At 38.2% G+C, this 17241-nt stretch overlaps 1 protein-coding gene across 2 annotated transcripts in view; it reads left to right on the top strand.

Annotated features, from left to right (window-relative positions):
- Nucleotides 1-17241, top strand: part of LOC111157360 (bromodomain containing 7) — a 35211-nt gene that overhangs the window by 4713 nt on the left and 13257 nt on the right. For both annotated transcript variants that reach the window (XM_022518704.1, XM_022518703.1), the window contains exons 3-6: nt 8724-8853; nt 9192-9249; nt 12468-12612; nt 16171-16281. In XM_022518704.1, the coding sequence (XP_022374412.1) occupies nt 8724-8853; nt 9192-9249; nt 12468-12612; nt 16171-16281 (444 nt within the window). The remainder of the gene's footprint in view (nt 1-8723; nt 8854-9191; nt 9250-12467; nt 12613-16170; nt 16282-17241) is intronic.

The raw sequence follows: 17241 nt of genomic DNA, 5'->3' as shown, positions 1-17241 counted from the left end.
CAAGTCTCTTCTTGGGGAGAATCAGCTGTATGACACCCATGGGCCTCGGAGCGGCTGGGGGATGTGTGGTTCTGAGGGAGGAGTGATGCTTCTGTCAGTTCCATGCAGCAGGAGGAAGAATGCAGGGAAAAGATAAAGCATGCCCTTTCCCTTTTAAAGCATTTTTCTGAAAGGCATATGTAACTTGTGCTTATATTTCATCACACAGAACTTACTTAACCACATGGCCATCCTAGCTGCTAGGGAGGCTGGGAAGTGTTAGTTGGGGAAGGGGATGGAGGATCTGTTACTTGTGGAAGATAAAATTTTGGGGAAGCACACACACATAAAACGTAAAACCCTATACTTTTTCAGAAGTGTTTGAGTTAAACGATACTCTTCTCTTGAGTATGGAAGGCCCTGGTTATATTAGTTTAAAATGCCCAAACAAATACATTAGTATCTGTATTTCTCTATGTAGAGTGGTGACATTTAATACCAACCAGAGCATTACGAGTACTATATGTGTGTGGGTGTGTATACTTTTGTTTTAATCAGGCCATTTAATTTAAACATCACCCCTGTGAAAATGTGTTGTGTTCTATTTTTCCCCTGAGCGTTTGAATGCTGAGTGATTGGCAAGGAATTTGTGTGCTGGCATAATTCTTACTATGTATAACATGACCCTTTCCTGAAGGTCCAGCTTTACATTTTCAAGTTATTTATTTCCACATCATATAACAAAATAACAGCTGATGAAAAATGCTCACATCATTTGGCCTAGTAATATAGGCACAAGAGGGCAGTGAAGTAAAACTGAGGGGCAGCAAGTAAAATTCTGTGTTGGCCATTACACTGATAGTGTCGTGATTTATAAAAACTACAGAAGTGTTTACAAAACCATTTTAAGTGAAATAACAACCATTCACACATAACACACGTACCTGATTACTAAAAAAACTGCATGAATACTGTACACAGAATGCGTACATATTACAGGCTGGGCCCTGCGTTTACTGTGTAATATCTGTTATCTCCCCTTACTCTTGACTATAATCTATGAAGCTGGCATTACCATCTCTTCTTTTAAAATGGTGGTAAAATATATTTAGCATAAGCTTTACCATCTTAACTATCTTTAAGCGTCCTGCTCAGTACTGTTGAGTATACTTACATTGTTATACATCCAGTTTCCAGAACTTTTTTATACCTGTTCAACAACTCTCCATATCCCCCACCCTCCACCATTCTGCTTTCTTTCTCTGTGAGTGTGACTACTCTAGGTGTCTCATAGAAGTGGAATCACACAGTATTTGTCTTTTTGTGACTGGCTCGTTTTGTATACTCTCCTGGAGGTTCATCCATGTTGTGGCAGGTGTTAGAATTTCCCTCCTTTTTAAGGCTGAATGATACTGGGTTGTATGAATATACCATGTTTATCCATTCATCATCAGTAGACACCTGGTTTGCTTTTGCCTCTTGGCTATGATAAATATTGCTGCTGTTAACATGGTCATATAAGGATCTCTTCAGGAATCTGTTCTTTCAGATACATGCCCAAAAGTAAAAGTGCCAGATTATACCATCTGCTCTTTTACAGGTGAGAAGACTAAGGCTCAGAGAGGTTAGTAAGTTGCTCATTGTCACACAGTGCCGGAACAAGAACTCAAATCCCGCACTCAGGAGGTCATTAACATGAAAAGAGTTGTTAGAGTGGACAACGCCCTCCACTCCCTTTGTAGGAGTGGGAGGTTAAAATTTGTGTCCTAACAGAGACAGAGAGTTCTAGCTCCAAGAGGCTCTGGAGGGGTGCTGGGCTGGTTGGGGGGAATCACAGAAGACTTTGCTCAGGAAGCCGTGTTTGAGGTGGTCTTTAGAAGTTAGAACATCGTGATGTTGCACTGCATGGTTCAGGCAACATGGGATCAACTATACTCTGAGCTATATTTGTAACATAGGTTCTTTTCATCTTGTACAATTAAATGTGAAGGATCCTGTGTGTATGGCCATGAGTATGGCCCTTTATTGGCTACTGCAGAGATTTTCAAAGGTAATCTGACGACCCAGTTTTCACCTGCGCACTGATTTAGAAGCGATGCCTGAAGAGAACTCCACCGTGCTGCAGAGAGAAGCGGAGTTTAGGACGCTGCATACCAGCGAGGGCTGAGAACGGTAGCAGGGAGCTGGGCCAGTGTGAGGGTGTATATAAGGGACAGAATGGAGTTTTCTTTTTAAGCACAGAATAAAGGAAGTGGGGGTAAGGGATGAGACCTGAACCGCAGGTGAGGTGTCAGAGGAAGAAGTTTGAACTTGAATATGTTGACCCTAAGCAGTCAGAGACTTTCTGAGTGGAAGAATGATAAAAGTTGAGTGCCTTAGTAATGTTAATCTGTTAGCAGCATCTAGTAGCTATTGAAGAGCAGAGGCTGGGCGTAAGGAGAACTACCTAGAAGGTTTTCTAATGAAAGAGCTCAGATGAGAGCTCTGAATTCCTTTATTAAAACTCAGACCCGTGTTCCTGAAAAACATAATCGTAACCCAAATTCTGTCTTAACAGTTTTGCAAGTCAGCTTCAGGTTTCAATGCCAAAGATGTTAGACTAGTCCCTTTGCTAGAGATCTTAGCAGGATAAAATGAGAGATTTTTTTAAAAATTTTAAATCATAAGCATTAACATATAGGATATTTATAAAGCTGAGGTTAAAACTTTTAGTGAGAATTTGAAGCCATCATATAATAAATTCCAATAAGCACCTATTTTATTAAAGCACTAAACTAGATTCCAAGGGGGATACATACTCAAAACCAACATTTGAGTGTTTATTGTATGCCATCGTGTTTACTGTCTTCTTACAAATAACAGATGTGGGATAGGTCCTGTTAGTATCTCATTGTATTGCTGAGCTGGGGCATAGAGGATAAGATAGCTCATAACCAGAGAGAAGAAATGAATGACTATAATTAAACAGAATGAAAATTCGGTCAAAACAATTCATTGATTTGTTTGGTGTGACATCTGCCACACCCAGGATCTCATGGCAGAAAATCCTCCCACTCTGGTTTCCTCCTGAGGCTATCCTCTTTTTGTTGTGTGTGTGTTTGTGTTTGTGTGTTTAACCTTTTTTCTTTTTCTTTTTTTTTTTGTAATCTCTGCACCCAGCGTGGGGCTTGAACTCACAACCCTGAGGTCAAGAATCACATGCTCTACCAAATGAGACAGCCAGGTGCCCCTAAAGTTTATTTATGTATTTTTTTTTTTTGTGGTAATCTGTATACCAATGTGGGGCTTGAAGCCATGATCCTGAGATCAAGAGTCACACTTCCAAATGAGCTAGCTGTGCCACTTCAGAAGGAAGGACTCTAAAAGCATAAGAGTAGTGTTGCTTCTCTGATGGAAAGGCTATTTATTCGTTTATGTATTCCCCGGACATTTACTGGACACGGCTTGTGTGCCAGACTTTGTACTAGATTCAAATGAGGAAGATTAATAAAATACATTTCCTGCCAAATAGGAGGAGCTCAGAGTTGGGCTGGGAAAGCAGATGTTAAAGGATAGATAAACTTCATGGCCTGGTATAAATTCTAGCAGAGGTATAAATAAAGTGTTCTGGGAGTCCCAAGGAAAGTGTTTCTCATTTTGTTTTGGGAAGCTGGGGGAAGACAAAGGAGACCTAACGACTAAATTGTGCAGCAGATGCTGTTTTCAATCTGTTGATGCTCTTTTGCCGGAATGAGGCATCACTGCAAAGTAGTAAGACTGATTTTTCAATTACATTCTAAAATCACCTGTTACGGGGCACCTGGGTGGCTCAGTGGGTTAGAGCCTCTGCCTTTGGCTCAGGTCATGATCCCAGGGTCCTGGGATCGAGCCCCGCATTGGGCTCTCTGATCAGCAGGGAGCCTGCTTCCCTTCCTCTCTTCTCTACCTGCCTCTCCGCCTACTTGTGACCTCTCTCTGTCAAATAAATAAATAAAATCTTTAAAAAAATAAAAAATAAAAAAAATTTTAAAAATCACCTGTTACAGGGAAGTTCTGGAATTATTTTGCACATTGGAAGCATTATTTGAATATAGTTAGAGATCTTTGTATCTATATCTAGATCTCCAAAAGTAGTCAACCTGGAGGACAGTCCTTAAAACTAAGGACTTCAGCTGTTAATTTGCATATTTCACTTTCTCTTTTCATGCTGTTTCCTGTAATTCTGCAAGTATTATGTGTTAGGCATTGTTGAGCTTGGGGGTACAGAGCCGAAAATAACAGGGGACCCTACCCACGAGGAACTCCAGCGACAGAGACAGATGTGTTTGTAACATAGTACAGTGAGTGTTGGAATCATAATATGAAGAGAGATTTGCTTCAAAAGTGTCGTTCGCAAAGGAATAACTTGCCATTGAGTTGTGAATAAATTAGAGTCTGAAATTAAGTCCAGTGTGTTTGTAGTTAACAGAAAGCCATGGTTCCTCTGCTGCCTGGACCTTGCACAAAGGATACTTCCTCTGTCTGGAATGCTCTTTCCACCTCCCCACCCCCCCAGCAGGCTGGCTAAATTCTGTCCTTCAGATCTCAGCTCAAATGTTACTTCCTTATAGAAGCCTTCCCACACTTGTCCAGTCTAAATTAGATTCACCCGACAGTTACTCTCCCCATGAAATCTGTTTGGGTTTTTTTAATGAGTTTAATGCGTGTCTCTGTTGTTAACATTCTCGGCTGCCTAAGGGCAGGGCTGTGTGTGTTTTATCCACCAGTGTGTATCCACACAGTAGAACCTCACTTATTTGCTGAATACATGAATGAATGAGTGAACACTGTGAGTGAGTACTTCACTGGAATTCCACATACACTATCTTATTTCATCCTCAAAACAATCTTCTGAGGTACTATTGTGAGGTGTTTTTTTTTTTTTTTTACAATTTTATTTATTTGAGAGAAAGAGGGAGCACAAGCGAGGGAAGGGGCAGAGGGAGAAGCAGACTTTGCACAGTGCAGGGAGCCAGAGGCAAGGCTGGGCTTAGGCTCAAAGGACCCGGAGCCAAAGGCAGACCACTTAACCGATGGAGCCACTCAGGTGCCCCTTTTGTGTATGTTAGAGATAAGAAAATTAGTCCCCCCAAATTACACAGTTTATGTACAATCTGATAGCTAATAAGTGGCAAACCCATTTATAAACTGTAACTAAACCCTCTTCCTTGGCTGACTGAAGTTAAATGGCTCTAGTATTTTTGTTTCATTCTCTATATGTAACTGGCAGAATGCACTAACTATTGAGCATAACTGTGTTAACTTTTGGTTTTACATCTCTGTAACCTTTTGTAAGGGACATTTGCAGGAAGATTCTCTACTATATTCTGAATCATGAAGAAAATAAGGTTGAAATCAGAATTTTAAGTGGAGAGGGAACTGTAGAGCTCAAAGCGTCTTGTTTTGTAAATGAAACTGAGAGTAAGTGAGTGGGGTAACCTGTTCAAGATCACAATCTGGTAAACTAGATGCCATGTCCGCTAATTCCTAATCTGCCACTAATACATTACAGTATCTCCATTCAGTTTAGGGTAGTTTCTGAGTGTAGGTTTTTATATGCTCTTTCTCTTTTGGACCCTAGCCCAGAAGGCTATATTCTCTTGTCACTGAAAATAAGGTGGTTACTGTAGACCAGGCTGACAAGATAAAGTTATCAGGTAGTACCTTCCTTTGGTACTTTTTCAACTTTTCTATTACTTGACCTCATTTCACAATCTCATTGATATTCTAGGATAAATAAAATCAGCAGTTAAATCTCTGTCTTATGGATGATGAAGAGGCCTCATGATAAAAGGAGTTGCCTAAGAAGGTCACAGAGTGTGTTAAGGATGAAGCTGGGGCTAGAACTTGAGCCCATAGACCATCAGCAACCATGGCCGGTGCCACCTGGTTTTATAAATAAAGTTTTATTGGAACACAGATAAAACTCATTTATTATGTATTGTCTGTGGCTGCTTTCATGCCAACGGCAAAGCTTAGTAGTTGTGACAGACCTTATGGACCACAAAACTAAATTATATACTATCTGACCATTTACCAGAAAAGTTTGCCAACCCCTGCTCTAGATTCCTGGGACTATGGCCCTAGTTCTTTGCACCTAGGAGAGTGCTTTGCCTTCCAAGCTGTCCTCACTCCACAATTTACTTTTACTAGGAAGGAATCTGAGTCTCTAGGGGGTCTTTTTCCATTGAACAGGTGGAAATCTTCCAGCCTACAAAGATTCATGCCAAGCTTTCTGGGCAAAAGATACAAACTTTCCAAAGTCAAGATTTGCTGCTCCAGAGTCTGTCACGAAGCCATAAAAGACACCAGTCAACTCGATAGTAACTGAGATCAAGGGCATAATGAGTGCAGTTTATAGCATTTTTCTCTGGAGCTTTTAAGCCAGTCATACATTCTGTATTAGATTCTTTGGACCCTTAGAAGGGAAGCCCTCTATCAGTGATAGCTCAGTGTGTTTCCTATAGCAGCAACACCCTAATGGCCTGGAAACGTGTTGATAATACTCATAGGCTCTACCTTAGACCTACTGGATGGGTAATTCTGGAGACAGGGCCAAGATATTAAGGTTTCAGCAAACTCTTTAGGTGATTCTGATGTGCACTGAAGCTTGAAAACCTAATTGGAACTCAGAATTTACACATCTAGCAATTTCCCAGCTGATGGTGCTGGTCAAGGAGCACACTTTGAGAACCACTGCCCTAGATACTAGGACAATAAATGAGGACATAAGCCAAGAAAATAGTTCTGGAGTTGATAAGATCCTGTGGAGAATCTTGATTCTCAGAGTCATAAAATGACATTTTGGGGCAATTTTATTAGAAATTTAATTTTTAAAAAATGATAAAACTGCTACCTGGATACCAACCACCCAGCTTTAGCAGATTTCAGCATTGTACCTTTTGCTTGATGTTTTTTGGTTTTGGGGTTTTTGTTTTTAAGAAATTAAGAGTATAGATCCAGTTGAAGCCTTATGTGTATTCTTCCAGAATCTCATTCCTCTCTCCCTTGCACTAGAGTGAACCATTTTCATGAGTTTCATGTGCATCGCTTGCATATTTGTTTTTGTAATTTTACTACTTCTACATAGATCTGTGAATAATATACATATACACGTTTTCAAACTATAGAACTAGTAACACTTATTCTCAACTTTTGTCTCTAGAAATTATATTTCTTAACATATATTTTGATACAGTGTAACTTTAGCCTATTAATTTTGCCTGCTGTCTAAATATTCATATTAATCCATTTTCTTTTGGTAGATACTGGATTGTTCATAATTTTTTACTATTTCAGAGTGTGGCAGTAAGTATTCTTATACCTATCCTTCATGTATACTGTGTGAAAGGAAGTTTCTTTAGGGTGTATGCCCAAGAATAGAATAGCTGAGTAGTAGGGTAAAGGCATCATCAGCCTTACTAGATATTGTTCATTGTTCTAGTTATTATACCTATTTACTCACCCATCTATAAGGTATGAGAGCCCAGTTTCTCTACATTTTCATCAAGATTTGACATTTTCAGGCATTTTAATTTTTGTCAATCAGAGATATGAAATGCATTCTAATTTTTAAATTTGTAATTCCCAGAGTTCTCGGGAGCTTGAGCTTGTTTTCATATTTTTTTTTATTTCAGGTTTCTTGTAGGAATTACCTGTGATATCCTTTACCCATTTTCTACCCATTTTCCTTTTTACCTGAAGTTTACCTGAATAAATGCTCTTTGTGATTTTTGCTAATACTTTATATGAGATTTTTGTGTTAGAAGTACTTTATCTCAGTTAATAGCTAGTGTTTTGGCTTTGCTTCTGGGTAAGAAAATCTTTCCCTACTCTTGGGTCATGAAGATTCCTTTTATTTATCTGAAGTTTTAAAGCTTTGCTTTGTACATTTAAGTCTTTAGTCTACTTGAAATTTCCTTTTGTGTATGATATGAAGGAGAGATCTAATTTTATTTTCTTTTTCATGTAGATATCCAGTTATCCCAGCACTACCCTTTTGTCATTGATTTTTGATGCCACCCCTGATATAACAAGACTTTTCTATGTTACAAGTCTGTTTCTGGACTCTGTATGTTAGTCTGTTTGTCTGTCAGATCACATTGTCTTAATTATTATCACTTTATACAAATACTGTCTGATATGACACATCTTATTGTGATTTTTTTTCAAAATTGTGTAGATACTCTTGATGCCTCACTCTTCAAGATAAATTCTATGCTTGGCTTGTCAAATTTCATGAAAAATTCTGTCTTAAATTTTCACTTACATTTTACTTATAGATTACTTGGGAGAGAATTGATTATCTTTCAGTTCATGAACATGGTATATCTCCTTTATTCTGGTTTTCCACAGTGAACTTTCAATAATGTTTCATAATTTTTCCCAAAGGGTATTGGGCATCTTTTATTAGATTTATTCCTAGGTATGTTATCTTTTGTGTATAGTAATTATTTTTCTAATTGGTTATTTCTGGGATATAGAAGCACTACCTCCCACCCCCGCCCTTGCCCTTGAACTGTGATTCTCTCCTTTTCCAGTAGATGGCAGTAAAATACATTAAGATTTCATTATTAAGACTATCTTTTCTGAGTGATTTTTTTTTTTTTTTTTGCTCTTTTGGGTTTTGTTGCTTGTTTTTTGTTTTTTCAATGAAATGAGTATTGTTTGTTTTTATGGTATTAATTCTGAAGTAATTCTAAATTGTTTCCCTTTGTTCCATTTAGGAGGATAAAAAGAAGCGAGATCGGGACCGTGTGGAGAATGAGGCAGAAAAAGACCTCCAGTGCCAGGCCCCTGTAAGATTAGACTTGCCTCCTGAGAAGCCTCTTGCAAGCTCTTTAGCCAAACAAGAAGGTTGGACTAACTCTGCATTAACTACTGTGAATGAGGAGGCTGAAATTATTTTAAGGGTTGTAGCCAGGGAAAGTAGGTTTTTAGTTTTTAAGTTAAATTTTAAAAGCTGTTTAATTGAATTTTTTGAAGTGTTCTTTTTTCTGTCACTGCATAAGAGCTTTAAATTAGCTTCAATTTTGAGTTGAAATTTTCATAGTTCAGTATATTTGTAAGAGAAATGGAATTGCTGTGTGAGATAGTTAATGATGGATATGAGGTAACTCATAGAAAATAAGCTAAACAATACTCTCTAGAATCTTCCTTTTGAAAATACTCTTTCCCTTTCTTCTTTGCTTTAGAAGTAGAACAGACACCCCTTCAAGAAGCTTTGAATCAACTGATGAGACAATTACAGAGGTAAATGTTTTTTCCAACATTTTTATAACTTGGAAATTAAAATGGGAAATATAGGATCCAAACCACTTCTCTATTTTTGATTATTTAAAGCCACATTTCGTGGCCTGAATCCAAATGTACGTGATTTTAAAGTGGATGATAAATATTTTGCCTGGCAGTATAAAGTACTTTAAGAAGCTGACTTTAAAAATGTTCTCCTTTGGTTTGTTTTAACTGGCAACTTGAAGAGTGTTACATAATACTCTTAATGGCAAATTTCTCTTTAAAGTAACTTCTGATGTTGAAATTTTAAACCAGGAATAAACAATACAGATATTTTCACTTCACTAATAGATGAAAATACCTTCTATATATTTGTTCAGTGCTTATCGTGCTGTGAATATTCAGTAATTATTAAGTCTGAAAGAAGAAACAAACTAAAGAGAATTTGTGACCTTTTCTTACATGCAAAATTTTGTTCTAAAAATTACAGTATCTAGATTAAACCAATGTTAAGTTCATAAAAGGGGAAAAAAATAACTCCATTTTTATTAAAATACATATTTTTGATACCTGTCTCTACTCGGAATTTGAATTTTAAGTTCAAAGACCTATTATTTACAGAGGATTCATGGGTGGAGGGCATGCATTCTCTTAGTGAACTTTCTTCTCACTGGGTTGTCCTGTGTCAACCCCAGAACACATTATAAATCATTTTGTAAGTTAAAGCCTCTTGTGCTCTCAGTATTCACCACCTCTCCAGCTTTGAAATTAAGACGAGAAGTTAGTGGCCTCTCTCCCTTTTTGGTGTTAACAGGATAAATGAGAAAATTACATCTCAAGTCTTTACACTTAAGTAAGTCATTCATTACTTGTCCCCAAATTTGAACAGGTAAACAGTAGGTGTTCTGACTCTATTAGACTGTATGATTTTGAAGTGTTTTGGCTCCCTTTGAAGTTTTATGTTTTGTAACATGAGACCAGGATGTAGCTTAATGATGTCAACTTAAAAGAAATCCACTTAACAGGGTCTCTCTTAGGGGTGCCTGGGTGGCTCAGTTGGTTAAGCGTCTGCCTTCACCTCAGGTCATGATAATCAGGTCCTGGGGTTGAGTCCCACATTGGGCTCCCTGCTCAGTGGGAGCCTGCTTCCCCCTCTGCCTCTCCCCGTTTGTGACATATCTCTCTCTCTCTCTCTCTCAAATAAATAAATAAAATCTTTAAAGAAAAGGTCTCTCTTAGTCCAAGGATGTTGACATTTCTCCAAACATTTTGGGAATTAGAACTCAGAGCCACATTTATTGAATGCTCATTAGTGATTCCTCATCCTTCAGCTCAGCCCAAATGCTGGTAAATGGTGTAGTTGGTTAGGGTTCTGTTAAAATGTCTGATTCAAGGGTGGGTATAGATAATTTGCTCTGAAGAAGTCCTCCAGAGATGATCAGTGTTGTTATGCATAGTAACTACTATAGACAGACTGGGTATTTTTGTTTATTCTTTATTTTCTAGTCTCACTGCCTAGACATCCTGCTAAGGAAAAACAAACAGCTGAGTTTAGATTCCAGCTCTATCTTCTATCAGATTTATGACCTAGAACAAAAAAATTGACCTCTGAACCCCAGTTCCCTCATCTCTAAGTGAGGCTGCCACCACCTTGATGGTTTTTGTAAGAATTTGATAAAAAATACATCAGGCACCTTCCATTGGTCCTGCATATGGTAAATACATTCTGAAAGTTGCTCTTATTACTACTTTTTAAACCATTTTTATTGTTAATGATTATTTGGAGTAAGAAAACTTTGCTTTGCCAAATTTCCAGAGGAGAAAATCAATCTAATGACCTAATCATACACAGTGGTCTTCAACCCTGTCAGTACTAGGATTACCAAGCCCAGATACTGCAATACCAGTACTCAGTACCAGTGCCTGGACAGACCCTCCTTCCCAGGAGATTCTGATGTAGTGGGTCTAGGGTGAGCCACCCCCCAAACCTGGAATTTTTTTTTTTTAAAGCTCCTCTCTTGATTCTCATGCACAGCCAGAATTGAGAGCCTACAATAGAAAGCACTGGTTCTTAAGTTTGGGGGTCATATGAGGACCTTTTTAATGGCAGTTTTTTGAGTACTCCCCTACACACACAAAAGTCAGAGCCACTGATTAAGAAAATACAGATACTCACGTGAATTGTGTGGCCCATTAGGAGTCCACAGCTTACAGTTATATATCAGTATGGAAGATTGTAGGTGTGCATTACAGTTATTCTTTCCATCTTTTCCCCTATGGTTGAAAAAAATATATAGTGCTTATCTCCCAAAAGCCATGACATTGGTCAGTTAGTCTTAGATCTTTTGTTTCATTTTTCCCTATGTAGGAGGTGCTACAGATTTATTAGCCTGCATATTTTAAAAGATTCTCTGTCTTAAGGGTACAGCTAGTATATAAAACATCTTAACCTTGTTATTATGAGTCTTTAAAACCATTCCTTCAGGGGCACCTGGTGGCTCAGTTAGGCATCTGCCTTAGGCTCAGGTGATCATCTCAGGGTCCTGGGATTAAGCCCCCACGTAGAGTTCCCTACTCAGTGGGGAGCCTGCTTCTCCCTCTCCCACTCTCCCTGCTGTGCTCACTCTCCCTCTCTGTCAGATAAATTTTTAAAAAAGTCTTTTATTCTTTTTTTTTTTTTTTTTAAAGATTTTATTTAATTTTTTGACAGAGAGAGATCACAAGTAGGCAGAGGCAGGCAGAGAGAGAGAGAGGGAAGCAGGCTCTCCGCTGAGCAGAGAGCCCGATGCAGGACTTGATCACAGGACCCTGAGATCATGACCTGAGCCGAAGGCAGTGGCCTAACCCACTGAGCCACCCAGGCGCCCCTAAAAAAGTCTTTTAAAAAATAAAATCATTCCATGGGGCGCCTGGGTGGTTCAGTGGGTTAAGCCTCTGCCTTTGGCTCGGGTCATGGTCTCAGGGTCCTGGGATCGTTCCCCGAATCGGGCTCTCTGCTCAGCAGGGAAACTGTTCCTCCTCTCTCTCTGACTGCCTCTCTGCCTACTTGTAATCTCTGTCAAGTAAATAAAAAAAAAATTTTTTTTTAAATAAAATCATTCTTTCAATTTGCAGTGAAGAGCATGTTAGCATACTACAGATTCTTTCTGCACTGAAATGTTTCCCCTGACTTTTGCGCCCAGACCAGTAGGTTTGTTTGCAGTAGAAATAAAACTGCCTTTTTCATATCTTCACAGAAAAGACCCAAGTGCTTTCTTTTCATTTCCTGTGACTGATTTTATTGCTCCCGGCTACTCCATGATCATTAAGCACCCAATGGATTTTAGCACCATGAAAGAAAAGATTAAGAACAATGATTACCAGTCCATAGAAGAACTAAAGGTAACCATAGTTACTTACGTTGTGATTAGAAAACTAACCAGAGTAACATAACTATTCAGTTGAGAGTCAAACTCTTGGATACTATATATATATACTTGGTAGAAGTCTGCATATCTGGTTATAGGAGGCTTTCTCATTGACTTCTTATTTTGCAGAGAATTAAATTTATTTTAATATCCAAAATGTTTGTATTTTTCTGTCTCAGAAAACATTTTTGAGCTTGGTGATAGAAAACCAGACAAACTAAGCCATCTGCTGTCTTTTTATTATTTGGGGGCATTTTAGAAAAATTTTGAATTTCATATGTTCTACAATATATATTCTCAAACTTTAAAATGAAAAAATGTGGGGCGCCTGGGTGGCTCAGTGGGTTAAGCCTCTGCTTTCGGCTCGGGTCGTGATCCCAGGGTCCTGGGATCGAGTCCCGCGTCGGCCTCTCTGCTCACAGGGAGCCTGCTTTCCCCCTTCTCTCTCTGCCTGCCTCTCTGTCTACTTGTGATCTGTCTGTCAAATAAATAAATAAAATCTTTAAAAAAAAATAAATAAAATAAAATGAAAAAATGTCATTTTTCATTTCAGACCAATACGAGTAAAATTGATACTGAAATGAAAGTTGTGACAAAGTAGTTTCCTTTTCTGTTTCTAGACAGCTAAAGTGTAGCATGTCTCTCAAATAGAGGAGAAGTTGACTTGTCCAGAAATAGTAAACAAAAGTTTAATTACACTTCTCTTTGATGGAAGTCAGTTGCTTCCCAAACTCAGTTTGGCTATATTTGTTGAGCGTATTTTCTTCAAAAGAGAGGAAGGGAATTTTTTAAAAAGTGAAGAACACATAAGGGACGAGAGGATGATGTGTGTGCCTGATGTTACAGTGGAAGTTTTTCCATCTTTAAGTAGTTGTGGTGTATGTTGATTTCAACAGCATACTCTTCATTTTGACCTTCAAAGAAAGCAACCATGTGTTTTCAGAAATTTTCTCTGTATCACACCGCCCAAACTTAACTGGTGTAGATAATACCTATTTTACCTTTATTTTTTCTAAATAAACTTTGTAGTATTCATCTGACCTAAGTACTAGACCCTAATTGGTTAGATTATCTTTTTACCTTTTTTTAATCCACATATCAATCGGTTGAGATTTATGAATAAAACTAGTATTTAGGGTGCCTGGGTGGCTCAGTGGGTTAAGCCGCTGCCTTCGGCTCAGGTCATGATCTCAGGGTCCTGGGATCAAGCCCCGCATCCGGCTCTCTGCTCAGCAGGGAGCCTGCTTCCCCCTCTCTCTCTGCCTGCCTCTCTGTCTGCTTGTGATCTCTCTCTGTGTCAAATAAATAAATAAAATCTTTAAAAAAAAAAAATTTAAAACTAGTATTTAATTCTATCTTTCCTATCCATTCGAATGCATAGATAACATTCCACTTACTCTGGAAACCTGAATTACATTCTCTTGTATTCACAGAAAAGGAAGCTTTCCAAACTTCTCATCTGGTGAAAGTTAGGCTAGAAAGGTTTATTTCAGCATATTTCTGACCTTCTTACTGCTTAGTGGAAAAAAAATTTCACAGGGTTGGTTTTTTTTTTCTTTTAGTAAATAGTTTTCCTCTGATCTTTCTCTTACAATGACAGGAGAAAGGAGAAATGTGTGCCCTACGTGTTTTTGCACAAATGATTATTAAGATTTGTTGTAACTGAAATAAACTAATACTTTGACTTTTCAGAGTTTTCTACATTATTGCATTTTCCTTTGGGGAAAAATCAATAGCCTGATGTAATATTAATTAGTTAATTGAGCTCATTAAGCTGTTCAGTTTTTTTTAATTACCTGAAAAGTATGCAGAAAGGTCATTTAACTTTTTGAATGACCACGTGCCATTACCCCAGAGCCCAGTAAAGCCTAGCATATGACAGTTAGGATTAGTGGAATCTACACATTTCCTTAACAGATGAGCTCAGTGGAATAATCCAGTACTCTCTTGCTGGTTAGAGGCCCAGTGGTCCCTTTTATAAGTAATAATTATCTGATGTCCTTCCTCGATTGCCTCCCATTTCCCAAAATATATATTTAGTAATTCTGAATGGAATGGAAGCTTTTCAGAAAACCAATAGCTGGGGTCCTTAACCTGGGGTCCTCTGGATGGAAGCCACAGATGGGCCTTTAAGGGGGATCCTGCTAAAATTACATGGAAAATTTTGTGTTCAATTTGGTGTGTATATATATATGCTTGAGGAGTGAATGAATGGCTTTCATCACATTCTGGAAGATGCAGGACCTAGCAAATTCTTATTGTCTACAGATTTGGCCAGGGACAAGGATCCACAGGTACTTCCATCTACTTTAATACCAGACTTCTTGTGATCCTTGAGTCTGTCTTCTCATATGCTTTCAGATAATACTAAGTCTACCTATTTTGTTCTATTTAAGTGTCCTAAGCTGTCATCACTAGTTATTAAATAGTGGGGTTTGAATATTTGTTTTGGATATGGAGGAAGAGTTTGTTTAGGGGGAATTTTTTGTTGTTGGGTTTTTACCATTTTAACTCTGACCTTGGCATAATCACTGCCACATTTATACAGTGTAAAAAATTACTTAACCATGAAACTATGCAGTGGCATTGAGCTCTCCAGCACATGTAGGTACTTTGAAATTTAACCCAAAAGTACAGTTTTGATAATTTGACTACTCCGACTACATGTTCCAACTCTTTGAGATTGTATGGTTTATTTCACATTGGCATGATTTTGCAGCATTCAGTAAATTATGTTTAGCTTATGATAGCTAACACTTAAAATTAGTGTAAATATTTTAACATTTTTGCTCAGTTAATTTGAATTTCCTAAAAAAATATTGTGATAATCTAACCCTGTCAGTTTTCATCAAAATTTGAAATTATTTAATTCATAAATGGAAATTTAAGATGTTTGTTTTAAAACCAGGAGTAATATTTTTTAATTACATGAACTCAATTAAGATTATTTTAGGGGCGGGTGGGTGGCTCAGTCTGTTACCACCGGTCCAACTCTTGATTTGGGCTCAGGTCATGGTCTCAGGGTCATGAGATCAAGCCCCACGTCAGACTCTGTGCTGGGTAAGGAGCCTGCTTAGGATTCTCTCTCCCTCTCCCTTTGTCCATTCCCCTAATCCCCCTCCCCCCACCACCCACTCTGGATCTCGTTTCCTCTCTCTCAAAAAAAACAATTTTTTAAAATTATTCTATTAAATAGAAGAATTTTCTTCCAATTCTTTTTGTGTGTGTCAAGGTTATAGTGAAGAAATCCATTAAATTTCATCTTAGGATCTAAACATTTATGTAGTTCGTTAAAAAAGTCTTAATTTGGGAAGGAATGTAGTGCAATATTTAAATTAGTATTTGTTTTCTTAGTTTTAAAACTTACTAAATTGATTTAATGTTGTTTAATAAACAGTGAAAGGAAAGGACAGGGTTTTTTATTGGTTTTATCTGCCTTAATTTTTCAAGGACCTGTATGATTTCAAACAGGGGCAAGAAGGGGCTTTGTTTTGTTTTAAATGCATTTTTCTCCTTAATATTCTCTCTGCAGGATAACTTCAAACTAATGTGTACTAATGCTATGATTTACAACAAACCTGAGACCATTTATTATAAAGCTGCAAAGAAGCTGTTGCACTCAGGGATGAAAATTCTTAGCCAGGTAAAGGAAATTCTTTGTCAGAAATAGTAACTGTTATAAAATCTGTATGCCTTTGTTTTTTGGTTAGAGCGATAAGAGATCCAGTACAGTATTAGTTTTATAGGCAGATCATATTAAAGTAGGAAATATTCAAAAAAGAAAGTTTTCATACAGAGAAAATTGAAGCAGGAAATTCTCATTTGGAATTGATACAAATAAATATTGGCATTCACTACTAATACTTATTGAGAGGCTGTTGAATAGGTTAGTATTCAGATAGATTTATATTTGCTGTGAAAGAAACATCACCTGGAATTCCAGGATAAGATTGATTAGATGAATTATGAGGACTTTTAGAGGTGAAAGCTCTCTACTTCCCTTTAAAGGATGGAATTTGATGTTGAAGCATAGGAACTCCTCCCACTGCAAAGAGAATTCCAGTGAGCAGTAACCTGCTCTTTGCCACCTCCCCACAGGAGGACTCTCCCTGGAAGGACCAGAACTGGTACCATAGCAAGGCGGCAGAGGTGGGAGGGACACTTCATCATCAAGCTTCACGAGACCGCATAAACATGATAGTTTATTCAAAAGAGAGGTTAGTGGCAGAAAAGAATAGGTGCCATCTCAGAACAACCACTGATGAAAGGCATGTTTGGGAGGGGGATTAAGGGCCTCGCTGTGCACCTGCTGGGAGAAAAGGAGAGCTCAAAAAATAAGTCGTGTCTTTTGAGGTTTTAATCATGGCTCTGAGTAGGATGGGAAATGAACTGAGATGATCCTGGAGCCTTACCACGTCAGGAAGTTGGAGTTCTGGTTTTAGCTCTTGCTCTTAGTTGTGGACCTCTGGCAAGACATGAACCACACTGGGCCTCGGTGTTCTCACATGTGTAGAAGAAGGTTTAAAGTGCAGTCTCCCAAAATAATTGCAAGCATTAGGGTGCCAGCTCTCAGAGCTAGGGTAGGCAGGAGGCTAGAGAAAGG

The sequence above is a fragment of the Enhydra lutris genome, unplaced genomic scaffold, assembly GCF_002288905.1.
Source record: "Enhydra lutris kenyoni isolate GAN:26980312 unplaced genomic scaffold, ASM228890v2 scaffoldscaffold54, whole genome shotgun sequence".
NCBI lineage: Eukaryota > Metazoa > Chordata > Mammalia > Carnivora > Mustelidae > Enhydra > Enhydra lutris.
This window is presented reverse-complemented; position numbering and strand designations above follow the sequence as displayed.